Here is a 27,835-nt window from a genome sequence, read left to right as displayed (position 1 = left end):
GGTGTCTTCATTGGATCGCTGTGTACCTGGCATCATCAGGTCAATGTCTTCAGGGAGAAAGCCAATCCCAGCAATGGCTCTATTGCTTTTCTGGCTTGTGGCACCTCCAAATAAAGTGTTCCAGCTCCCGATCCCCTTGGTGCAACACTCACCACCATGAATATGAGACCTTTTTTTTTATTATTTGTTTATTTTACTGCATTTTCTGTTACAAAATGAAATAGAAACTATTCCCACCTTAGTGTGCAGAATGTGCAAAATCATCTTGTGATCTATCAGAGCATCATGACTTCCAAGTAGAAAACAACTGTTTTAAAGTAAGATGTTGCACCGGCAGGCTGAGAGCACCGGGCGTAGAGCAGATGGTGTAATGAGACAAACTGTAATAACAACCACACTGTCAGAGCTTCTGACTGCATGAGGCTGCACTTACAGAGTGGCACAGCAATCATCACGGACCATGTATTCTTCTATAAAATTGCTGCATTGTAAAATCTAAACCAATGCATTTGGGGTCAAAGTTTAGTGGGGGTCTGCCGGAAAGTTCAAAGCTATGCATTTCAAATGAATTTTATTGTTTAGAGCAGCTATAGGCTCATTTGGTCACCACAACATGCATAAATGGGCTTGTTGGGGGGGGCTCAGTTGGTAGAGAACAGTGTGATCTGTGCCAGGGTTAGGAGTTTAATTCACACAGGAGCTACCCATGCTAAAAAAATATGCACTCACTGTACCATAAGATGATGTGGTTAACAGCACCGTGCAGTGCGTTAACACGTTTGCTCTGCAGCACACTGACTGGCGAACACTCTGGACTTGGGTTGGGAGGGGGGGGGTTCGAAGGTTGTGCTTACAGTGCAACAGTTTCTCCAGAAAAGTCTGACCTGATTTTCAGTTGTCATATAAACAGCCTGCAGATTCACACAAATCCTGTTCAATTATGTAACTCCCTGTTGTGTTCCCACAAGGGAAGTGAACACAGACCATCAAGCGTGACATGACAGGGGCTACTTTTCAAAACTTCCCTTGTATTGTTGGGAAAACGAATGCATATCAACGGTCCAGATAATTTAATTTAAAAAAATGACCGGTTACATATTTTGCAGCGATATGAAGGTAAATGTTTGTACATCTGAGTGGAAGCATAAGCTCATACAGTTGGTGTGTATTCATGTGGATGTGAATGAACGTGAAACTCATGCTTGCATGCTTTTTTTTTTCAAACATGTTTGAATGCCTGAGGAGCGGTTGAAAAAGGATGGTTTTACACTAACAGACAATATCCTCTCCACACATAATGGGCGGCTCTCAGAAACTGAAATGATGAGCTTTAAATGGACTGAAAAGGACGTTTTGTTTGCTGTCAGATTGGCTTTCAGTGGCAAGAAAAATCAGTTAGCACCATCAATTGACAATTGTAGTGAACTGAATAAGAGGGTAGGTGTATGATTATGGTCTGTACCCTGCTGCAAATATAGGATTGATCCTACGTATCAACAAAACCCAGGCAAAATACACAGATTTAGGCAAAATGGAACATACAGCTGAGCAAATGTATCAGACCAGAATTAGTGTACGGCATTAAAAACATCCCTTCATGAGCTCTGCTGGTATAAAAGCATACACGAGCAAAGTGGAACTTAGTTATAGTACAAAAGCCTCACCCTGAAGGCAAGGTATACATCACTCAAAAGATACCGATCTGCACTTGACATTATACTTGAATATATTCACACCAGAATATCAGAAATATGGTATAATTAGTAAACTGTTGTTATTATTATTATTATTATTATTATTTGTAGTACTTGGTGTTGTAGTAGCAATGCAGCATTTACTGTAATAAATAGGACTGAAAGCACAACAAATGTCTCCTGTCACTCTGATCTCAGCAGATGAACTGGACCCTGTCATAGCTGATGTTGTACCATCGAATGAGTAAGCCTAGTTTTTAAGTGCCAAGGGCACAACTCTATTCATGTCAACACTAATAGAGGGCCGTGTGTACAGAAACTGGAAATCATCATTAACATCTGTCGCTGGTGGCAAATGTGTGTTAGTCATTCTCAATTATTAGCATTGTGAAAATTTCTGGTCTTCCAGATGTTCATACTGTACGCGTGTTCCCTAGCACATGCGCTAGTGCTAGTTTTTCTGTTACCATTACCCCCCCCGGCACTTCAAGATGGGCTGCTGCATGACTGCACCATGTGCAGTGCAGTAGAGTACCTACTGTATAATATGCATGTAACAGAGGCTGTCTGCCATCTAGTGGCGAACAGTAATGTTATACTCTTGTATGCAAAACAAACAACAGCTCGATGCAGGTTCACTCAGGTCATCTCATTAAAGTGCAGTGATTCCCATACAGCAGATTCATGAGCCTGTTCAATAATTCATGTGAACATGAATGAGTTGATGACAAATATGAATTGCACTGTATGGATGGTTAATGAGAATCAAATGAAATTCAGTTTGATTTTCTTTTAATTAAAAATGTATTTCATTCTTTACAATAAAAAAAATTCCAGTTGTTTGTTTCTGGAAAAAAATTTAATAAATTAAACAGCAATTATAATCTAATCTAACTGTAAAAAATACAATCTGTATTTCCAGTCTGACAAAATCTAAAAGTAAGCTGAATGCAATCCACCTTACTGTGTGAATCGGGTTTGATCTGTTCATTTTCATTTCATTTCAACTAAAATGTATATTGAAAGTTCATTAAAAAATCCCCAGAGATTCTAAAACACCTCTTTTTATCCTGTAAAACATACTTTAAAAAAAAAAGACTACATCTTACTTGTTAAAATGAAAAACAAATCTCAAACCATGATACTGATTAGTCTTACTGATACGCATGAAATGTACCCCATGCTGAGCTGTAGATCTGAAATGCTTGAGTCCTACATTATGGCAAACCATCACATGGCCCTAAAAACAACATCAAAGCACTGGAATTATTGAAGAGCCAATGTTATCAGACCTAAATTAGATAGATTAGATTAAACCAACACCTGGGTCACCCCATTAATAGAAAGTTTACCCATAATGGTTACAAACCTTCAAAATGTATGTAAAATGCTGAGCCATGCTACCAAAAACCATTGCACTTGATAAATCACAGGAAATCTATTTTAAAAAAGCAGCTCTACAGAATATAAGGTGCCAGGGAGACAAATGTTCTTAAGTGCTAAATCTGTGACACTCAAAACCTTGACAGAAAAATGTCTTGTATCCCGCTGCAGAAGGCACATTTAAGATCCGATTTGGATCAGAGGAGCCAAACCCAATTCAGATACAATTTGGTGTACAATCTTTGTTTTTGGATTTAATCAAACAGGAAAAAAAGTGTGTATCATAAATGTGGGTGCAGGTACATAATAGCTCCTGAATCCTCCAGTCGTTTTAAGGCGTCAGCTTCATGATTGAGGTCATGGTAAGAATTCTGCAACAGAGAGAGAGAGGAGGTGCATCAGTATTTTAAGAGTTGAAAGCATGTGTATTACCACAGATTGTAGATGACCGCTACCCACCTTCATGGACCTCATGGTGTCATACCCATAGTAATGGATAGGTTGCCTTTGGCTCTTTGAGTTAGGGTATCCAAAACCAGCAATGTGGACCACATCACAGTAGTTGAGAGCGACAACCACAGCGAGGATACCCGTGGTAGGATGCACTGGCTTCTGTGACAAACAAAACTTAATGACAGTCCACTGCACTCATTCTAAAGCCCCTGTGTGTATGGTGTGAACATTTGTGACATTCTAGTGGTAGAATCAAAAAAGACACCCTGGCAGAAAGAATGGGGGGTTGAGTTTTTTCCCTTCAATGCAAAAACTGCAGCCTCTCATTTCAACCACCAGATGGTAGCACAGGGCAAGAGAAACTTCTGCGTGCAGTTGGTCAACTCAATCCTTTCCACGTGCAGAATGCAATCTAATAATCTCAGCAGCACTTTGTGTCATGGTTACAGTTCTTGACAACAAAAGCCTCCCCCTTGTTCCCACACAGGTTGACTGCACTTATTATAGGCACATGCCTAATCAAGGCTATGTTATATAAAACATCGTACTTTATATGAGATTTGGCAAAACAAAAGAACTACAACTTCCTATGCACATACTATCCGAGGCATTAGCAAGTCTCACCCTGCAGACTGGGTGTTTTGCAGCAGCGTATTCACATACTTAGTGCAGCTTCTGCTGAAGAAAAGCACTCCTGATGCCAGTAACACTCAACAACTTCAGGCCAATTTCCCAATTGAGGTTTTTGGTCAAAATACTTGAGAAATTGGTTCCCCTTTAGCGAAAATATGTCTTCAGATTCTATTTTTGAAAAATTTAAGAGAGCTCTTGGCACAGAAGCAAAGTGCTCACTGACACAACTCTATCTGAGAATGAGTGCCATTAAAAAAATAAAAAAAAAATAAATGAAAAAAATAAAACACCTCACTGCTGCATTTGATGCCGTTAACAAATCAAAAGACTGAATATATGAGGGTCTAGATGGTTTTATTCATGGGGCTTCTACTCAATTACAGTCATTTTCTGTGTGCGTGCAGCTATTATTTTCTATAGCAAATACATTGTCCTGTACGTGTAATCTAAAAAAGTCTTGAAACCCAGGGGGTTTCAGCTGCTAACCACAAACTGCAATATAACGAGTTCAAATCCGGTCCAAATGTTGCTCTATTTATCTGTCCCCTCTCACTTCCTGTCATGACTATTTGAAAAACTTACTGTCAGAATAAACTGAGTGCACAGGCACACCCAAACGAAACCTCTTAGCTGGCAACCTATAAGCAATAAAATTGGTCTTAAGACACCTGTCACTGTTTTCAAATCTACTCACAGCCCTGCTCCTGAAAGTTTATGTCCTGAACACAATGATAAATTCAGCTGACCCTGATTCATTGTTGCTTGATCCAGGAATAAAGCCCAGTGTGATGTTGCATTTGCTACATAGTAAAAATATCCATCCCTGATCAGCAGAAAATTTCTTTCATGACAGAGTTGAAAACAAACCACCATCAGCAGGTTGAGCCCCAGCTGCTGCCTTGGGTTGATGTGGAGAGGTCTGCACATCCGGATTGTGACTTTGTCTTCCTCATTCAGACATCTTCTCTATTCTTCTCTATATAGTCAGGTGAAATCAGTGTTGTTAAAAGAATGTACAAAGTGTAAGAGGCGGCGTGAATATTCATAATCACTTGATATGTTCCCGTAGAGACAAGTAAAGATAAGAGCTATAAAGAGATATAAAGGAAAGTGGATGATGGACAAAAGTCCAGTGGGGGATCTTTGTTGCCGTCCCACTTTGCCTGTTTCCCAAATGGCTCTACATAAAATAAATTGTGCTAAAATTCATCTTTCTGCTGTTTTCTTGTTTGTCACTTTGTTATCTGCCTTTCCAGAAAACAGAAGAAAAAAAAATCGACATCATTTCACCCTACTGACATCTTGAAAAACAAGAAAGGAAACCGATGTGAGATTTAATGAGTTGCAACATGTGTGTTGTGTTGTCCCTGGCGGGCTCTTACTGTGCGCAGAGATTTCCCAGTGTTCTTTGCCATTTCCCATATGACTGTCAGAGATTATCCATGTTCAAGGAGGCAAGAAGGAGAATCACTTCCACATGACCTGGAGATAGAAGAAACTCCCTTTCCATCCCTTTTCAAAATGCTGTACCTGTTCCCAACAGCCTTTTCTTATCTCTTTCCTCTAAAGGTTTCCATTTAATGTTTCCCTTACCATGTAGGTAAAGACACTTTTACTGTCCAGTTTATCACCGGTGCATGTAACAGTGTTTATAGGGGCTTATTCTTTTATTTCCTCAAGATAGGGCTTATTGATCGCATAAACCATTGATTTTTACCAAAACTTCGTCAGTTAACTGTAGCTTTTGATAAAATTATGTATATATATATTATTTATATTCTAATGGTGCCTTATTGATTTTAGAAACTACCCATTGCAAAGTACTGCTGCAAAAACGTGTCTGTAGCCAGATGACAGACCAGCAAGCTCTCCACAGCAAACAGATACTTCTTCTCTTTGACCGTGTGAATTTCACATTCTCATTCTTTTTATTTTGTTTTATTTTTTCAATTAATTTTATTTATTCAACATATTTATTTTGCCTATTTGTTGGTGTGTTTGCATTTGAGCAGAGGTTACTGAAGTGTCAGACATGTTTGAAAAAGTCTAAAAATAACATTTGAGTTGAATGATGTACGAGAATCTGGTGCAGGACGTAGAAATAGGACTTTCACAGTTATTTATATAGATTTGTCAAAAGACAAGTATAATATTAGTATTATGATTATATTGCTGCTCTTTTCCGCCGTAGCTGCTCTTTTCCGCCGCAGCAGTGTCATTGATAATACATTGTGCTGCTGCAGTTTGCCGCTGTTCTAATTCTCTTTCGCTCAGGTCTTACTGTGCTCAGTTCTCGCTCAGATCAGGTCTGTCTTTTTTGAAAATTAATTTATGCACATCGGGTTATTGTGTGTTTATGAGCATGTGCACACTGTGCTTAAGGTGGTGTTTGCACATCATGCACATGTATCTGTCTAGTGCTGGTCTCTAGTTTTATGCAAATTGCCTATATTAGGCCAAGCTTTTAGCCTAGAAGACCTTCATCAAAGCCCAGTGCCTAAAGGTTTGGCCAGAGAGGTGCAGTTATACAGAAGGTGACCTGACCACGATAGGCCTTGATAGGAAACTGAAACACAGCCTCTTTCCTTTCTCAAACATTCATACAGATAGATTTGACTTGTTATTGTACTGAGCATGACTGTCTTTTTTTTCCTCTGAAATTCAGAAACTGATAAGCACCCCGCAATGGGACACAGCTGACATTCTGTGTGTATTAGCCTCATGTGGTCGCCAGCACACGGGCGAACACCAGAGCTCTGCAGCAGCCCGGCGCATAGTTTGGATGCAGGCCCGTGGAGCCTTGGTGAGAGGCGGGCGGGCGGGCGGTGGGGCGTGGGGGGGGGGGTTGTTGCATACGTGTCACCACAAAGCCATACCTTGCAAGAGCTCAACACAAGCCTGTGTTTGGGTAGAGAAGTGTGAACTACAGTAGTCTCATGTTCAGACTGAAGGGAAGGGAAAGTTTGTGCATTGCATGTGTGCATGTGTAGCCAAGGAAGGGAGTGGTATGTACAGAGTGATCTGCTACAGTCAGGATCCCTGCTGGTATTTGGTGGATGAGGAATACCCACAGATAGAAAGGAGGAAAGGATGAGATAGCATGAGGATGGTGAAGGAAATCTAGGTTTCCTATTGTGTTAAGTGTGTTAAATCACTATTGTTTGAGAAAGAAATATATATATATATTTGCAGCAGTGTCTTAATTCTGTTAAAGCAACCAAAATATAACTTCCTGTCGGCCCCAGTCCTCTCCGACACATCATCCCTGCATCTTCCTCCTCCCCCTCCTGCCCACCTTCCTCTCCCCACCGACCATACAGTCTGTGCAGATGGCGCAGAGCTCCTGTCGGGCAAGCCTGCTGGTGGCCTGCAGGATCACTGCCGTCCCACTGCTCACTCTTCTGACGCACCAGCCAGTTGTGTTTGTACTGCAGTCCAAAAGGGTAACACCCCCGTCACTCTTTGACAAAAAGGGCTCAGGAGAGGGGAACAAGCAGAACCAAAACAAAACTTGGCTCAGGCCCACGCCAGTCAGAGACGATCCCCACCAAACACACACAACAACAAGCCCCACTTGGCAGATGGGATGCAATGAGCCAATAAAAACTTCATTCTACATGAGTAATGGTCCAAGTCAAGTCCCATGGTGTTTCAAAATCCTAGCGCCTCAGCCAACGAGGTAAGTCGTGGTCCAATTTGTGAAACAAAAACACATCAATGATACACTGCAGAAAAATTGTAACGTGTCATCTTTTCTCGTTGCGCAATCACTGTTCTTCAATTAAGTTTTGTGTGTTAGTTTGCGGTTATGTTTCCACTTACAGTTTGTTGCGTTTTGATGAGGTTATCTTGTCTTTGTCTTGTGCCAAAAGTCACAAAGCATGTTCGCACAAGATCAACTAAACCTTGCAATCGTGAAAAAAACGTTTCCCTGAAAACAGCAATAATCAGCTTTGCAGAGAAAGAACACTGGGAACTGTCCTTATTCTAAAAACAGAGCGTCTGGTTGAAATTCATACAATATTTTGGCTTTCCTTCAAAAGCCAATTATTTCCCAGGGATTCACTGTGCAGCCTAGAAGACACGAGGAGCTTATCTTGTAATGAGATGCCAGAATGCCAAGCAGAAGCTAATCTTCATCATGTTTCGCAGTAATTGGATCCACAAAATCGCTATTGACCCGGCTACATTTCAAGAAAAATGCCTCTTCCAGTAAACTGTTTATCACAGCGCTCAAGACGTATCACTTGAAGAGCTGTGGCTAATCAGTGGATGCTCCATCTAGCCTTGTTAACATTCATGTGGGAAGCAGTGAAGGGCAAAAAGGAGAAAAAAGGGAGGTATGTGAGAAAGGGAACAAACAAGAGAGAAGGTTCTAGTGGGAAAATTGTAGTCGCGGATGCCAGAAATGTTCAATGTTAATGAGCTGGAACAGAGAAGAAGCCTCACCATCACAGTTATAGATCACCACTTTTAGACTGAGTGAGTTAAAAGATTTGATTGGTTTGATTAAGTCGCAGGGAAAGAAATTAGTTTAGACCTGAACCAAAACTCCTGCAACTGCAGGCAGATCTGTTATTCACAAAACAGTGACATGGAAGCAATCTCTCACCTGTCTACTCTTGGGGTGCAGGGGGATCCGGAGCAGTCTATCTGCAGTCTGGTGCAGAAAGTGGGGGTCCAGCACTCTGATTTTACTGACATCACCCAACCAGATTTGGGGAGGGGGCTTCCAGAAGCCTTTCCTGACCTGAAGTGCAGAAAAACAATAGAGAAAGATAAGAGGCAGGATGTTGTGCACTTGAAGGGAGCAGAAACACAGTTCGCACACTGACTTAATTTACACAAATAGAGATGCAATTGAACCTATGACTCCCTCATGTCTTGAAGCAACTAAATCAATGTGCAAATTAGGGGGTAATGACCCTGCAACTCTTAGCAGGAGGAGCCCGGAGGTGCCCCGAGCAACAGAGTGAAGGATGCCTGCAATGGAAACTACATTTAACTCTAAAGGGCACTGGCATCACTGAAGTTGAACCTTTTAAGTGTTTGTTCCTGATATGGATGACTAGTGAGGGCTGGAAAAGAAGCTAAAAGGAGTGTGTTTATGCGAGGGAAAGAAAGAAAGTGAGACAAAAAGATATGGCGAGCATGTGTTTGTTTGTCTGTGTGTGTGTGTGTGTGTGTGTGTGTGTGTGTGTGTGTGTGTGAGAGAGGGAGAGAGCATTCTCACACATATACTGTACCCTCTTCTCATTATAAAGGATTTCTTTGAGCCAACGCAGATCTTGCTGTTTGAAAGGCACGAGGACCATGAGCGTGCCAGGCTCGTTTTGCAGTCCAGGGTTGTAGGAGGCCGATTCGGGGTAGAAGAACCTCATGGTGGTCTTGTTCCCCACATCCTCTTCATAGCCTTTCACTGGGGCATTATTCAACCTGAGTCAGGGACATGACACTACATTCACCGACAAGAATTTTCAAGATTGTTTTTATTAAGGAAAAATTGTATGATTTTCTTCTTCATATAATGACATCCCAACCTTTCAAACATTGTTGAGCATTATAAGAAAACAAATAAACCTGTGTCTTCTCATAATTTTGTCTTTTCTGGCCATAACTTTGCACTTGATGGAGATTCAGGAAATGCGTCTCCAGCTAAACAACAGTGACAAATTAAAGGAAAAAACCAACATAGAAGTGTCTTAGTAAAGTGTTGGCCCTGACTTTCTGCCAGAACAGCTTCAATGCGCTTTGGCATTGAGTCTACAAGTCTCTGAACTCTACTGAAGGGAAGAAAACATTCTTCCAAAAGATCATTTTGTGTTTTGATGATGGTGAACTTTGTAAACTAAAACTTTACAAAAAATTTCTTTTGTAAATTGTTTACTTATAATAATACTTATCCCCGAGTCAGATGAAAAGTGTACACATAGACAGAATAACACCAGAACTTTCAGGTCCCGTTTTAGCTCATTCAAAATCCCACTGACATTTGGAACAATGTAAAAATCCAGCCTTGGAACAGAGCCTTAATCAACAGTTACAGTATGTTTCACATGCTAAGTCTAATTATATCTATATTCAATATTTTTGTTTGTGGTGGCCTTTAAAGAACAGAATTTCCGCAGTCAGAAGATGAGGGTCATGGACAAGGTGAGGGGCAGCAGCTAGTTAAGACATGTTTAAATGTGTAGAAACTTTTAGACAGCAGCGATTACAGATAAAAAATGTTGGAAAAATAGCTTTAAAAGAGAGTTAGAATATATGAATACGCAAGTACCAACACTGCCAGGCCAGTTAGTCTCCATGGAAGCTGTAGTTTTTTTGTATGCTGATAAAGAAATCATTACTTAACTTTGTTGACATCATGAAGGTTTCAGTTTTTAGAACGATTGAATGCAGATTTGCTTTAGAACATGGAGAGTAAACCCCAGGAACATGTTTTACAGACACTTGCACGTGTCATCAGAACTTCTAGCTATTGTAGCAAACAGCATAAGGATGTACCAGCCAACAAAGCTAGCTGTTTGGTTAGCCAACCAGCAATCCGTTCATGTGCCGTAAGAATCGTTTTATCGTTTTATCGTTTTATCTGTAGCATGATTCTAATTTCTCATTTAACAATTTAAGTCCTAAAGTTTTCCAGTCACTGTGACTGGATTCCCACACCCACGTGGCTCTGATTCATAAAAGCTGCTGTTTCATCAGTTAATGTTTGTTCTATTTCTGTGAGGCATGCCCAGTTGTGTTAATGCCAAACATGTATTAAGTACTGGCATGTGGATTATGATGTCCAGTAGGCCTGTTGATGTCAGGGGTATACCTGATAAAAACATGCCTTAAAGTGATAGTGTAAAAAAAGAAAGTTGTCTGCAAATATGAGATATGTATGACTGTTCAGGGCTTAAAAATCGATATGTGCTTCATTCTGAAAAAACATCCTTGCTTTGTTCCTTTTAACAAATTCTTCAAACAACCACATCATAACTCATTCCTTGACCAAAGAATTAACACAGTAGCAGAGACGTTGTTTGGTTAAACGATTAGTCCGCACTTTGGAAACTTAACTCTCAACAGGCTTTAGCGGCGTATATGACACCAGCATATGAACCAGCTTGGTGACGTCAAACTCTCAGGCATGTATTGAATTCTGAATGTCAATAACCTCACGCCACATGGCCAGGGAACGATTAGCTTCTGAGAAGAGAAGGAGAGATGTGAGGGAGGAGGAGTAGGACAGGGGGATGATGAGGGGGATAAAAATGCATTGTGGCCAGGCCAAATTCTGCCTGTTTGAAAGAGGCTTATAAAAACTCAGAATGCATGTGTTCATTCCAAGGCTCTAAAGTCAGATGCCTGACAGTGCCTTTGTCCTTGAGTAAACTAAACACTTTCTTTCCTCCTATAAAGAACTTGATTTGACCCAAAAGTTTGCTAATTGCTGACAGGACGGCTCTATGTCAGGGTCAGGCGGTTACACAGTCGGATACTGTATCTATCATTGAATATATATCCTGCTTTAAGTTGTGGGGGAAAACGAACACATTCCCTTTTTAAGGTCATCTTGCAAGGATCCATCTGTTTCTAATCTCTCAGTCCCAACTATCCTCAAACATGAAAGTGGTTATGCAGAGATCTGTGGTTTACTGTTATTATTTTGAGCGTCATTTTTGTAAAATATGAAAATACACAGTCCCCCCCAAAAATTCATTCTTACCCTCTTTTATTCTTCTTTCCTCTGTGCAAGGTATCAAATGGTAAAAAGAATGAGTAAATGTGATTACACTAATAAAATACTTTTATGTGGTGTTATCCTTGCTTACCGAATGACCACGTCGTATTTGTTGATGATGCTTCCCAAGGAGCTGTTTTTAATGGCAAAACCATTGCCTATGACTACACAGGTTCTACATTCAAGCCTGTGGAGAAACACCACACACACACACACACACACACACACACACACACAATCAAACATACACACATACACAAAATCACACACACACACACACACTTGAAATGTGGCACATTTATGTTTATTTCTCCCACAAAACTGTAAAAACTGCAATTTATATTCTTTGGCATAAATTAATACAAGTTTTTCGGCCTTATAAACTTCAATTGTCAGCGTTTCAAGTACAATTCGAAATCGTGCCAACAAATGAAGCTGGTGTCTTATTTAAATAAACTCAGAATCTTTATCTGTGATTCATTACAAAGTGAGAAAGTTCTGTTGACTCGTGCTCTTTAGTACGAGAGCGCAGAAAAAAATATTTTCTACGTAAAATCACATACGTTATGGTAAATAAACTTTTCTTTTATCATGAACTCAGTGCAATTAGATACATTTGTCTGCTTAAAGTTTAAATTGTTTAATTATCACTTTCAGAACTTAAACTCATGAGTTCAGTTGACTAATTTTACTGGTTTGTGCTTTTCTCAACTTTTTTCTTTTTAACAGTGAGGTCTTGAGGTAAGTGTTTTAATGGTTTCAAAAATTAGAAACAAAATGCCACCTTCTCTCGAGACATGACTGACACCTCTTTCATTACTAAAGCGGTAACATCTGATCGTCCTTTCTTGACTGTTATGAGTAATAGTTATGTGGCTTCACCCAAGTACCCATAACAACAGCAAAGACGTAATCTAGGACTAAAAATAAAATGTGAACCACAGCTGGAGCAGTACACTAATTATTGTTGTGCACAATGGAAGTAAAATAAAATCAAAGACAACAATGGCCAATAAATGTAAAAAAAGAAAAAAAGAAACCTTGAATACAGCAATAGAACGTTGAGCTTTAGTGTTGTGTGCCAAAGTATGCTCACACTTACTTTTCAATGTTGGCTGGCACCTGATAATTTGCAGTTACAGCGAGAACTTTCAGTAGCACCAGCTCTGGGAGGGAAAGCAAGAAATGGAGCAGCTGAAAAAGCATTGACGTCTAAAAACTTTGAATACAGTAGTGAAACTCGTATAAAAGACTGAGGACTTAAATTTTCCCACGAGTCATGTATGTAATCCATCATCCTGATTACAAATGGATACATGATCAAAACCCACATTTAAAATGTGCGATTTTCTTATCAAAACCTTTATGACAGTAGAGTACCTCTGATTTCATTGTCATATTATATAATATAATAATATGATAATTAAACGTAATATAAAAATATTACAATATAATATTGTCTAAAATATTGTTTAGTACAAGTGGGTATTAAGATCTACAGTGACGTTAAAGCTGGTGTTAACATTCACATGTCTACGTGACGCCTATTCAGGACTGGAAATGTGTGAATATACGATATGAAAAAAAACAAAAAACATACACCTTCATAAAGAGGATGTGCGACATGTGCTGAGTGACCCATGAGAGAGAGCAGAGGATAATGTACAGTCAACATACCGCTGCCCTTAATGCCATAAGGTAATTCCAGCGCTGACAGATGCTCCCGCCAGAAGAAATCCTCCAGTTTCAGAAAGAGCTGAGTCCGTCTGCTAATGCTGCATGATGAATGTTAGACCAGGCATTACAACATAATACTGCGGTGCACACGGCTTCACTCTGTAGATACATTATATTGCAGAAGGGTTTGTGGCTGAGAGAGGAGGGGAGGACATGAATGAGGCATAAGCCAGCGAGGATGAAGAACACTACTTATTTTATTTTTTGGCTATAATAACTATCAAACCACACAATGGACAATACGAATTGTGCTGCCAAACAGTACAGTGTTCATATTGGCACATGGAAAACTTGCTTGATGCTTGACTGATGCCTTAACTTCCCCAAATGTTCTGGTATCTATTAAGCAGGTAAACCAGACTCATTATAAGCAAACCAGCCATTTACATGATGTCATTCAATAGAAATTTCCCTCATTAAAATCCTCTGTTGGCATTTCTGTGCTGAGGAGAGGAAAAAGAAAACAATAACATTCACAGAGTCCATGGAGTGAGACAAATGTGGCAAGTTGTAATATGGGAAACAATTGCTTTTCTGTGTCTGCTGGCCTCACACTCCAGCTGTTTATGACCTGCTGTCTTTGACAGTGAGTCTCTCAGACATTTATTGCCCTCGTGTGCCAGCTAGCTCTCCACAGGAGATCAGGATAAATCTCCGGGGAGGGGTTTAATTAGAGAAATGTCACCGTGATTGCCGGCAGCCTAATGCAAATCATGTTCTCTTACAGGGGTAAACACAGGGATTATGAATCTTGACTGTTTCAAAGGTTAAAGTGCAGGCAGTGGAAGGTCTGCTGGGACCTTGGCGGAGGTTGGGACAAATCACAGATTGAGACCATATCACTATTTGATAACTGAACAAAGTCCACAAAAAGACCAGTAAATATACAGCTGAATAAACTGATAATAGAGCAAAAGAAAATAAATGAGAGGGCGCTCATGGAACAATGATTACTTAAAAAGGCAGAACCTGAGAAGGACAAATGCAACTTTATCAAGAGCTCATTCTTTTTCTTAGCCAACCTTGGTTTTTATATTAACTGTTCTTTTCACCAATTCCATCAAGACATTCCACTTGAGTTACTGAAACTTAATGTAATGATTTAGACGGAAAAATATTTTTTATAATAAAGTCCTGTTCTTTCTCACTAAGCTTTGCTTTTCCTCCATGACTGGTAAAGACCTTATGTTCAAATAAAAATGTTGGCATACCTTCCTCCCTTAATAAGCCATCCACTCCATCCAGTTTGTGTTTTAAAAAAAACACAGACATGCCATTACTCACTTAAAGTTAAGGCTCTCCCACTTCTTCTGGGTTAGCCAGCCACCACACAGAGTTTTGCTACTGTTCAGAGGCTTGCTGGTGCTTCCATAGCTGAAAGACAGACAATCACCACAACTGGCATGAGAACTACTGCTGAATCCATAAAAACACCGCGTGCCAGGAACTGGGTCCAGAACACTCAAAAAGTGCAAGAATGGGCATGTGTGAGGGCCTAAATTGACCATCAGCTCAGACCACTGCATGATCAAAATGTGGTATGTCTTCTTAACTTTTTTTAGTGACTCAGCACTACACAGACCTCATGAGCTTACTTTTTCTTTTTTCTTTTTTTTTTTACCAGAAATGGGCATTTCTGTAATTATGTGACCTCAATACCGGAGCAATGGAGACAGAAAGAATAAAGAAAGAAACAGTTGAGCCTGTGTGTGTGTGCGTAATTACCTCTGAAATATGGCATCGGAACAGTAGTATGTGACAAAGGAGATGAAGAAAAGAACTGGAACAAGCCTAAGGCACCATGCTGGAGTCAACAAAGACAAAAACAGAGGCAAATATCCAAGAATGAAAAAACATGACCATCAAATTTCACATACAACACATGCTGTCTCAACACCTTCAAATGAAATTCAAAGCTTTCATAAATGATGTGTCCTTTTCATCAATGATAAAAAAAAAGGCTTTAGAAAAAAGATGGTGCTCAAGAGTTGGCACCATTCACCACAGGTACGGTATCAATCCCAAAATGGGTTCAGAAAAAAGAAACTGAAATGCATAGAAATGGCTTTCCAATTTAAAACGAATAGCACAGATACACAGGAAGCAGCCTGTGAAACTCAGTGGGAGTGAAACTCCCAAATTAACATATGACCTATTAAATAAAAATGTTCTTCTTCAAACACCAGTGAAATTAGTCAAGATACCTATGACACTAACCTTTGAAAAACACCTGCTCAGTTGTTCAAAGCTAGGAAATGTTTCCCTATCATCATTAGATTATCCCCTTCTCTATTTTTTCTCATTCGTTGCTTCTGAATTTTAACAGATCTCTATATAGAGCACACCTCAGTGAATTCACCTCAGTGAATTCCGAAATGTGTGATCAAATATTATAAGCTTCTCTTCAACCTGTCTGGCAACAGTGGGACAGGGAGCGTAATAATGATGGTTAAGTAAAAGGACATTTTGGGAAAGAAACTATTGGCTTTCTGTTTGAGAGTAACATAAGAAAATTGATACCACACAAACTGCAGCTTGTAGCCAATTAGCTTAGCTTAGCACAAAGACAGGAAACAGCGGGAAAACAGCTGGCCTTGCTCAGTCCAAAGATAACAAAGTTAACATGTTACATCCGGTTGTTTAATCCATACAAAAACCAAAGTGCAAAAAAACGTCAAGTTGTGTTGTTATAAGAGGTTGTGTTCAAGAATTTTTTTTTGGCTGGGAACAGTGAATTTGTGGAGTCTCTGCTGGTTGCCTGGCAACCTCACAGTGATGACAGGACTGAAAAGAGTCTACATTCAAGTATTCTGCACTCTGTCTTCTTTATGCCCACAGCAAACTGAACAAATCCTTCTGACAAAAAAACATTGTGCACAGATGTCAACAAAAGAGCTTACTTTTAGTTGCGTTCTGGGACATCTTCACGTGCACCTTGGTCCTCTCATGTCTTTACAGTGCATGAGGTTATCCTGGTGTTGAGTACACAAAAGAAGAAAAGAAAGTAAGAATTAGCACCTCATTTGAATTAATAGCATCCTCCCTCTTCTGAGAAGATTATTTGAAATGGGAAACAACTCTGACTGAATGAAATATGCAGCGATTCATTTAGTCATAGTAAAACATCCCAGCCCCACCTGGGCTCAGGCTCAGAAAAGGTTGAAGGAAATGGGAGTGGCAGAGAAACAAAACGATGCAAAAAAGTAAAAACCAGAATGTGAACAGAAAAGAGGAGAGAGACACCAAGGTAAAAAAATAAAAATAAAAATAGAGAAAGAGAGGGGGAGAGGGAAGTGCAACAGATGAAGGCCGATCAGTTTAAGAGGATCATGCTAGACTGACACTTGGTCCCTAAATTGAAGGATACAGTATATGCAATCAAACAGCATCACATCAGCTTCTACAATGTGTGCTTGGCTCCACTGTGCTATGGAGAGTTCAGATTACAGTTTAGATCAGATTAAAAAGGCATTTGACGCGACGCACAACTGACTGTTTAATGCACAATGCACATCTTATCTACTGCATAATCTTCCTGATTCATGATTTGTAGGCCAGAGCCATCCATACAAGCAAATGGTTGTGGTGAACATGCTTGACACTCCTTCAGAAGCAACACATCACTGAAAATCAATACCACACTGACAGAGTGCACAGCTGAATATCTATTTTAAAAAGTGCAGTAATGTAATACTGCTGTAAATCTACTACCAAATCATGCACGCCCCAAACTTGGAGACAGGCAAGGAGCGGAAACCGCAGGATCGATTAACACCACCGCAGGGATGCTCTGCGGATTTTACTCCACGCTCAAGCCCCTCCCTGCAAAACAAAATAGTCATTTCACAGCATAAAATATGAGATGACACTGCTGCCTCATCCTTCACCCTGAGCCGGATATGAGACTGGGTTGTGTTTGTTCCTTCAGTTATCGTTTGGGAAATGACAAAAGCACTAAACAATGGGGGAAGGAATCAACTTCAGATTAATCTTGGGTTCTTTTATGATACAATCAATATGGTCTTTTTTCACTTCCCTCTGTTGTTCTGTTAGCTTTGCAAAATAGAGTATTTTCACATCCAGAAAATGTGAACTTGTGCTAGACATTAGTGAAATACCTGCAAGGCTCAGTGTTTAGCACTATTCCCTGCGTGAGGATCTGCATCCGTGTCAAAAGGTTCAGGGTTCGATCCCACCGCTTGCATGAGCAAATCAATCGAAAAAATTCAATCCATCCTGGTGGCAATTTTCTTAGTAGTACAGTGTTCTGATAAGTGGAGTTGGACTTGTATCTTTCTGGCTTGTTGATTGCCGAGTTTGAGTTTGATAGTCAAGTTTCCATTCACTGCCATTGTGAGTGAGGACAGAACCTTTCCAAACTTACCCATTGTGTACATGTTGCTTGGATATACGTGTTCCTCTTCTTCATTCACACAAAAAGAGATGGCCTAATTCCTCCTTAAATTCCCTTTTCTTAAACTTGCAGATTCCTCTTTATTGTAACATGATCCGACTAAGCAATATTCTGTTATGCCTATAACTCGTCCAGACAAAGCTAAAGGCTTTGTCAGCAATTACAGCTCCTAACATTGTGAATTTTACATGTTTTTTTCAGGGTGACCTGTAGCAGTTCAGTGGTTAACACTGTTGCCACATAATCAGGGTGTTCTGAGTTCAAACACAGCAAAGGACAGATATTCTCTCTTCATTTAGCAGCAGTGGCAACAACAAGTCCCAGCACTCAGAAAATGTATTCTCTATATATACTCAGATTAATGTCGCTGTGAAATGAATATCTTTGGGTTTGAGACAAGTTGGCTTTGGAAAGTTTTATGGGCATTTTCACTGTTTTTTTTTGACATTTTACAGACTAAACAATACATCATTGCAAAAACACAGAATAAGCAATAATGAAAAATGTCATGATTAACACATGCTTAAATATAACAAACTGGTGCCCACGTTTTCACAAAATAACTGAGGACAACTGAGATTCACAGAGAGTAGTGAAGTCACCTTACCTTTTCCCTCTTTCATTTCAAAAGACTGTGTTCTCAGTGGTTCTGATGTAATGGGTCTGGGCTTCTCCCTGCAGTGAAAAAAACAAATAATCATACTGTACAAAGGAAGACAACTGGAGAATATCTGCACAGTGGACTTGTTAGTCTTTATTTTCTACTCCTCTCTGCACTTAATAAGGGAAATAAAATAAAAGTGCAGCTCTGACCAGAATGTCATTCATAGCAAGGAAACATGCAAAGCAGAGAGTTTTGTATAAAGGAAACACATTTTGTAATGAGGATTCTGGGATGAATGAAGCACAACTACAGATGCATTATCAAAATACATAAAAATACAAAAATGCCCTCTTCAGATATTGTCTTGGATTCAGGCCAGTCATGTTCCGGTCTTCATTTAATAGCATATGCTACAGCTCATACCAATATGATTTTATAGATTCATTAATTGGCAAAAGATGAAACAATTTTGAGTAATTCAATATGAATAATGCCACACCCTAGCTGGTCCTAAGCTGTTCAGTTCCCAGTTTTACATCACCATAAAATGATTTTAGACTGTTGGTTATAAAAAAACAAACAATTATAAGATGCTATACTGCCTTGAATTCTATCATTTTGTAGGCTAAATAACTTAATCAGTTACTAAAATGATCATTAGATCCAGCCCAGCATATACTGTAGCTCTATATTCCCATCAACACCCTTTCACTTTAGGGCCATAATTGAGAGAGCAACAACAGCTGGACATACTGTTGCTCCCAGGAGTGTGAAGCACAGAAGACACAGAAAGCACAGGACCTCCTCACAGACACCACAGGCAACATAAGAGCAGAGCAGCACAATGGCTGACTGTGTGTGATACAGTTTGTGGGGAACAGAGGGGAGGGAGGTTTGGCTGGGAGAGCAGGGGGAGGGTCAGGCACTGCACTGTGCAATACCGTGAGGCACGCTGTCCAGCTAAGTGACACTGGCAAAAGTCTTCAAGATGTGAGGGACCAATGGAGTAACAGCAGAGTAAGATTTTAATACTGTAAGAAGTGTCCTTGACCACAGATGTTCCTAAAGCACTGCTGCAGGTCTAAGCGTGGATCATGAAAGAAATGCAGACAGACCACTTAAAGAGCTTAGTCACACACTGTAGTGATTAAAGATGAGTCAGGCAGCTACCACGGAATAGCACACTGGAAGCAATTCCGGCAAAAGCACTCCATGGGAAAGTGTTGTCAGTAATTTACTATTTAAAGCTCCATACTTCTGAATTCTTATGGAAGGTGATGGCGGAGAGGGCTAATACTGTCGGTAACTAGCACTAACAGAAACTTACACAAATGCTGTCATTAATCAACCTAATTATTACAGATACATATTTATGTCAACACATTTGAGAGGTATTAATATGAGTTCTGTATTTAAGGTATTATTGTGTCATAGTAGGTTTCAGATGATTGTGAATTGATGATTCACAATAATCAATATCACAGATCAATGTATGAAGTTTGTACTCATTTTGAGTTATTGTGGGAATATATCATGACACACACACACACACACACACCAACGCCACCATGACAACATGTCATTGTACCGTAAATAATCTCTGAACACAGAATACAAGGTCAAACAGATTTATTAGGAGATTTATTGGTTTGATTCTGAATGGAAATGACCTTCTCTAAATCTCTTTCACCTACCAGCTGATTTCTCTCAACCACAGACAAAGAAAAATCACATGTGCTTTATGCTCACAATAGAAAATCACCTCTAAAACATATAATCCCAGAATTTAATCCAGTCAGAAGAGCTAAATCTAGTGCCCATTTGTAACATTTTGACCACTTTTATGAGGAAAAGCTTTCAAAGAAATTGCAGTCTATTATCAACCATTTTTGGTTCCTAAAAGCATGTTCATGTGAAAAGGCACCTTCAAGGGAGCCACAATTATGTAGAATGTACATTAGATGAGATGTGGAGATTCCCTGCAGGGTTTTCTGTGGCGGTCATGGTGAGGGCAATTTTAGTTCTGGGATGTGGTTTTTTTCTCCAGTATCCTCTTTGTCAATTTCCACATTCGGAGATTTCCGAAGTTTTCCACGCACTAGTTTTCCACTCTGAAAGCTTTTATATCTCTAAACAATTCCATAGACACAGACCATGCATGCTCTAACAGTGATTCCAAACCAGGAGTACTTGTACCCCCGGGGGTACTTCTGCAGTTGCCAGTGGGTACATGGAAATGCTCACTTAATTAAATAAAAATGACTTGATTAATGAAAACATAGTGACTCAGTTAACACCTGAAAATTATGTGTTGCCACTGTACTTGGTGTAGTTAGCAAGCGAGCAGGAAAACAGTTAGCTAAACATATAGGCTATACAGTACTGGCTAGTAGTAGTTGTAGTAGTAGTAGTAGTAGTAGTAGTAGTAGCAGATAATTAAAAGTAATCAATTAAAGTTCAAATAGTTGCATAAATGCTTGTCATAGTTGGCTAAGAGTAGGTAAATGGTTGAATTTCAGCTTAAATAATTATGAAAATGGAAAAGGAAAGAAAAAGAGAAAAGTGAAATGTATGGGTAAATGGTTGAAATAGTAGTAGGTAGCTAAAAGCAATAATAAAAAAGTTCAAATAATTAACATAATGAAGAAACGATTGAAACTATCAGCTGGGATAAATTAGCTAAAAATAATGGATAAAAAGTTAACACATAGCTAAGTAGTGTATGGTTGAATTAGACAGCTAAAAGCAACAAATATAGTTAGACAGCTAAAAACAAATGAATAAATGGGTGAAAAGTCAAGCTTCTACCACTCTGACCTAAACATTAACAAATCCCCTTTATAGAAAATACATTGTTAGCAATGTCCACTCTTATATTATCAATAGTATTAAATGACATACAGTTTGAATGAACACATTTGGAACTTAATAGGTTGTGTCTATGAATCATGGGGTACATTAGACAAAAAAGGTTGGTTTTGTTGCATCACCTTTGCTGTAACTCATTATAATTGCCTCATAACTGATTGCTGTTTCTTGTTCTCCACCCATCCTGTGCTCTCTGTCATCCATTTTCCATTATGCTATTGAAATACTGTATGTCTTTGCTTGTTTCTTCTTTATTGTTTGGAAATGTGTTCAGATGTCCATTGGAGTTTAGAATTTCAGAAAAGTTTGTAATGTTAATTTGCGTCACAACTACAATTTACAGTATTTCTATACAGACATAAAAAGTCAACCAAATGATGATTATACTGTATTATAATATTTGGAGTATAGAATCAGGGCTGTCCCATTGCTCAAGACAGATGATTGCCATGGAAATAGGGAAACAATCATGTTTCACAACATCCATCTCCTTGTACTGCATCAAGGCTATACAAAAAATGGTTTGCTTGTTTGCAAGACTACATGTCGACACACCAAATTACATCTTCCAACATCTTTCAGAGTCAAGCTTTTCTAAAGCAGCAGCATATGTTCTTCTAGCAGTCAGGTGTTTATAGAGATAGCGACACGGTACTCTTTTTGATGTTAAAATCAAATGAATTGTGGGTCTTATTATATGTTTTGAGATATTTGCAAATATGGTAGATATTACACTGGAGAAATGAGATGAAATAAATAACATTTAAAATAAAAACTGACATGGTATCAATTTGGTATTACAACAAGAGTATAATCTGTAACCTTTTCCCTGTAGTTTTATGGTTGTAAAACTAACTGTATATTCATAGTCTTTGGTGACTCAGTAGGTTTGTCTTAATGACTCATTTAGAAATGAATCTGCTCTTAATTCTTCAGTTCAGGTCTATGGAAGAGAAAGATCAATTTCCAGATGGACATCATAGATTGTTGCCACACTAACATACTAAACCAAGATTACATTTCTTTGGAAATGTAATTTCTGGAATTAATGACACATTTGTTTCACCATTCAGGGGCCGTACCCTTCGGAGAACACAGTCTATGAAGGAGTGGCCTTTGTTTTTGTCATAGACCACAAAGGCCGAACCAAAATGAGACATTCTGGCATACAGAGGATTTGCACTTTGCATCACCAGGCGTACACAACCTTACAGTTGTGTCACAAAGTGCTGCTCCTGTTGCCTTGCAACCTTGACAACACATAACTTTTTAAGGCCCTTGGTATTTTAAAAGTTGTATCTCTAGCTGTTCAACTTAGCTGAAAATCAATACTTACATTGTTTGCTGCCATATTATTTTCATTACTGGTGCGCAGTGAATCTTGGGATAGTTTGGGCCACAAAGGATCCACCAGTTGGAGGCTATGTATCCTAGGAAAAGCGCGCCACATTTCTTGGCCGCATTTGAAGGAACCTTTAAAATGGGACCGCCTAGTCGCGCTACTGTGATGCAATTGGTTTTCAAATGCTGAACACTGAATTTGGATTGCATCATGTCTGCAGCACAAGAACAAGGAAGAAGGCATCTTATCACAATGACAAGGTGCAGTAAGAAAAACGCCTATGCTATAAATAATAGATAATAATAGATAAAGAAGAATCTAACTTTCCTTGTTAACATGGTTGCTAAGTAAGAGGCTTGTATAAAGAAGTAAGTGACTAGATTCCCTCTGGAGGGCGGGCGCTCTAACAGCAAGAATCATTTGTCTTTTAGTGTTGTAGTGTGCGGTAAAAGGTCCAAAACATGAGATGTGAAAATTAATAAAAAAATAATGAAATAAATTCAGTATTTAATGGAATTTATCTAAAGCAGAAGCTTCTGTTACTCTTTAATGTCAAAAAACTCTTTTGAGTCTTTTTTGATTCTTATTCAACCTGGGAACCCAACATAAATGGAGATGAGAAACTTCTGATTTGAATAGCCATTCTTTGGCATTAAAAAGACTACATGTATGCCAAGTGCACACATTATAAACGTAAACGAGTTATTTAAATTAATTTTTCACAAAGGACCCTTCTACAAAATCTTGAGGTTAGGTAATGCTTTGGAGGGCCTTGTTAGTGGCCCTTGTCATTTCACTTTGCAAATTCTGTCCTCTCATTGGGGTACATTTCACTAAGCCCAACAAGTATATCTTTTTAATTCGATACATCTCTGAAAACCCTGCTCAAGGACTCAAGGGCCTATAGGCTTTCACTGGAGACACCAGTGCACCATGAGTATGATTACATTTGCCCTGATGTTTTGAGGGCAGATGTGTGTTCATCATGTTTTTCAGGCCATGTTGATTCATTCAAGCAGAAGTGAGTCATTACTGCAGAGGGCATATCATGGTGTTTTAGCTGATTTGCTGCAAGTTGCCATGAGCTAAATATCTCTAAGCCTCATTAAATGCAACATCTGTGGATAAATCATCCTCTCTTATGTAGCTGCTGCTACAGTGACTTGTTACAATACTCTGAGATCTAAAGAGATAAATTCAATATCTGTTTATCCATCTATCTATAAATCTATCCATCTATCTATCTATCTATCTATCTGACATACATTTATAATCAAGAATTGTGCCAACCAAACTAAAATTCAACAGTACCCACACAAACAAGACTTAATGAATCCATAAGGGAAATGTAATGATGTAACTGATCAGTAATCAATAAATAGTCTCCCAAGTGACTGTATAAAATAAACCTTTTGAAACATCAGGAGTCAAAACTTCTGTGCCCAGTCAGGACAGTATGAATTCAGCTGAATTTCTGCACCGTATGCTGTGATGACATATGTCAATGCAGCTAATTACCCAGAAGTCCTGCCTCCAGACACACCTCAGACAATTACTACCAAGATATGCTTTTCTACGCTGCATATGTACTCTGTCCTGTTCCAGCTGTGAAGACCATGGGCACAGGGCCAAATAGGAACAAGGATATCATCATGTTTACTAGGCTGAGGGCTCAGGCTTTTTATTTATTTATTTATTGCAATTTATCTTTTCCTTTGGAGCAGTCTCAGGTCTTCTTCAGGTTAATGTCTCTTAGATCTCTTAGATGAAAAGATTTTCACTGACTAGTATAATGTTCACAGATCAGTCTACAAGTTTAGCTGAATTTGCCTACAATGAATGTTCAGACGGCATGATCAACACGGATATGACATTTGTCACCCAGATTGTGACTGATTGACTGATTCAAGGACGTGCCTCACAGCAGAATCAATACTGCACAGGGCAAAACATGGTCAGTGAGCTTCAAGTTGCCATGTAAAAATAATATTACAGTGCCTCATGAAATGCAACATCAAGGGTTACTAATAAAGACAATAATAATTTAAAGTAGTATGAAGCAGTGTTTTAGCGAGTGAAAAAACACAGCTGGGTTTGCAGCAATAAGCAAGCAAAAAATAAAAAAAATAATAAATTAAAAAATAAATATAAATACATCTTGTTCCTTGGTGACATGTTACTAATGATAACAATGGAACAGTGCCAAGCCAGCCCCCTCAGCCCCAAAATATCAGCACTGGCCAAATATATCCCCCTGTGTGCCATTCCCTGATTATTAGAGTTGCTGAGAAATGGCTTTTAAAACCAAGAGACCATGGTTTACTGCCAGGCTGTAACTTAAATTACACTTCAAGTTACATTCAATACCACTGATGACAGGAAACATAATAACTGTCTGTGGTTGAATAAAGTGAGGAATAGTCTATATATCATTATCCTTTACAAACATGAGTCTTTTCCATCTCTATATCACACTGATACGCATGTTCAGATCAAGACTCGTGCAAGCCAAATTAAATTTGGCATCTTGTGATCCAGTGAGGCCAGTTAGGCTGCAAATGATCAGTGTTGTTTTATGCCTCCCTGCAAGCATGTACAAAACTCCTCGTGCACACAGGCTGCTCTGTTAACTCCAAAGCGGTTTTAACAGTCTTACTTACCAGCAGTGCTGCCGGACAGATGAGGTTTAATCCGTGGAACGAGCCTGTTGTACTGTACAATGATGTTTCAGCCAAGTTCACGTTGCTTTTGGTGACATTCACTGCGTGGGAAAACGACAAATTCGGTTCTGTCCGAGGCGAGCAGGCACAGAATAAAAGCAGTAATGTAATGACAACCTCAAAGTTCACAAGCCTGAACCATGTAGCGAAAACAAAAAAAAAAGCGTACACGCAGAGCACAGGGTAGTGTTGGTGTGAATGGCATCAAGTCCTGAGGCAGCTTCGCTTTCTGACTGTTACAGCGCGTTCCCTTTTTCTCTCAACGCAGACACGCATGCGCATGTGGGTACGCGCATTGGCCGCTGGCTGGACTGAAGTGATCCAAATACCATAGCTGTAAAAATGTACAAGCCGAAACTAGATGGTGCTGGTGGTGGTATGGTGGAAAGAAGGCAGGTTATCGGAATGTCCCATGTGATCTCGAGCTTATTAGAATTATTTGCCCTATGCGTGTTCAGTCTGCTTCAAACTGTTTTTGTTTTTTTTCTACCCCAGAGGAAACAACATCTGGAAAGTTTTGCTGTTGACTGTGATTTTTTTTTAAGCGCTGAAATGAACATACATTGCGAAACACATTGATGGAAGAGGTACTCAGATCTTTTACTGAGGCCTAAGTAAAGGTAGCAATACCAAAGTTTGAAAATAGCCTACTTTAAAGTTGCAGCTGGTAAAGTTGGGAATAATTTACAACTTTCTATACTTTTGGATATCTTTATCTATAACAATACATCATCATTTATTTGTCGGTTATATGTTGTATTCATAATTGGAATATGTAAAGCTGTCAGGTACATGGATTTCTGGAATTAAGCTTGACACAAATGACACAATCATCAACCTGAGCTTTTATTTAACTTTTAGTCATCTAAGGTCATGTTCTGAGAACTCTTGTTAAATATCATCTAAGAATATATGTTTATTACTTGCTTAACATATTACATTACATTACATTTATAAAGTGGGCAGACACTTTTATGCAATGTGACTTACTAGTGAGGGTAATAACTTGTATATGGATACTTTTGGCAAATGTTGAGAAATGGTGTGTATAAATCAATGCATTGTTTAAATAAATATTTCAAAATTTCCCAGGCAGTTGAACAGTTGTTCCTCTCACACTGAAAACTTGTTGCCCACAAGCTTTATCACCCACTCCTGCAGTTTTGTTTTGTCTATAATAAGCCACATCTGTGTCTGGGAAATAATATGTTGTGTTAGGAAGAGAAGAGTCACATGTAGAACAATGATTCCTAAGGTAACATTTGCAGACTCTTAAGTATGATAAGTAACCTACATTTAGAACTGGTTGAAGTATGGTTGTTCGTTTAGGGAGCACCTTTTGTATAAGACAGGCAAGTGTTTGTGTAGGTGATCACAGGGAAGCAATAATGTGATTTGTGTATTAAAGTGAACCCTAATGAACCTAAAACCAGGCAGATCAAGACACATCCAAATACCATGGCTGCATAAATGTAACCTGCCTCTGGGCTAAAAGTGATGGTGCTGGTGTTGAAATACACGGGTTAATGCACTTTTCCATGTCATTGATCTTCTGATGAGTTGTGATGATCTGCCCCATCTCGCCTCATTCTGACTGCATGTTTCTCCCAAAGGGACCAACATCTGGACAGTCTTGTTGCTGTTGGCTGTGATTTTGTAAATTTCTGTTTGTTAAAGAGATAACAAACTCAAAGCAGGGACAAGATCAATGTCAGCTTCTACCAGGCCTATGCTGCACATTGAAAATACATTTACTGGAGAATACAATGTATTTACCATAACTTTGGATTTTTTTACACACATCCTCTGTTAGATTCGGAATAACCACTATATAAATATCTCCACTAATGTATCTGCTGGCAACAAAAATGTTTTGCCCAAATGTAAACCTGAAGATACACACAGAACAAATGTTTGCTGGCTCTGGACCAAGGACAGCCTCAGGGTCTGTAAATAAGCTGAGAGAGCTTGAAAGGTGCATCGCGCCTTTAGAAATACTATGATCCATACTGCAGCATTTCATTTTCAAGTTTAAAGATTCATGCCTGTCTCAGCAGTGGGTACTGTCCATACTGTTCTCTGCACCAAATGCAGAGAATATATGAAAGAGGGTGAAAGAGGGGCTTTTGTTTGTTTTTCAGATGATATATATATATATGTGTGTGTGTGTGTGTGTGTGTGTCATATATACTGTACATGTGTGTATATCATATGCATCATGGCGTTTTGAATGTAACTTACCGATAACAGCACAA

At 39.1% G+C, this 27,835-nt stretch overlaps 1 protein-coding gene across 6 annotated transcripts; it reads right to left on the bottom strand.

Moving 5' to 3' along the window:
* Positions 1–2,531: 2,531 nt before the first annotated feature.
* Positions 2,532–25,842, bottom strand: st3gal4 (ST3 beta-galactoside alpha-2,3-sialyltransferase 4). Of its 6 annotated transcripts, XM_022761186.1 has the most exons (14): positions 25,750–25,842; positions 25,521–25,621; positions 18,654–18,721; positions 16,533–16,604; positions 15,358–15,436; positions 14,917–15,006; positions 13,573–13,670; positions 12,998–13,061; positions 11,987–12,082; positions 11,881–11,901; positions 9,410–9,599; positions 8,776–8,913; positions 3,537–3,689; positions 2,532–3,448 (listed from the first exon to the last, which is right to left on the bottom strand). In XM_022761186.1, exons 4-14 carry the CDS (start codon positions 16,552–16,554, stop codon positions 3,359–3,361), a joined length of 1,041 nt encoding a protein of 346 aa, XP_022616907.1. In that variant the 5' UTR covers positions 16,555–16,604; positions 18,654–18,721; positions 25,521–25,621; positions 25,750–25,842; the 3' UTR covers positions 2,532–3,358. The 6 variants fall into 6 exon arrangements, with proteins under 6 accessions (XP_022616907.1, XP_022616908.1, XP_022616911.1 ...); XM_022761187.1 differs by having other exon boundaries at positions 3,537–3,686; positions 25,521–25,820; XM_022761190.1 differs by lacking the exon at positions 14,917–15,006 and having other exon boundaries at positions 25,521–25,821.
* Positions 25,843–27,835: the final 1,993 nt, after the last annotated feature.

This window comes from Seriola dumerili, unplaced genomic scaffold, assembly GCF_002260705.1.
Source record: "Seriola dumerili isolate Sdu_G_001 unplaced genomic scaffold, Sdu_1.0 BDQW01000391.1, whole genome shotgun sequence".
Lineage (NCBI taxonomy): Eukaryota > Metazoa > Chordata > Actinopteri > Carangiformes > Carangidae > Seriola > Seriola dumerili.
The sequence above is the reverse complement of the archived record's forward strand: the minus strand, read 5'-3'. Positions and strand labels throughout refer to the sequence as shown.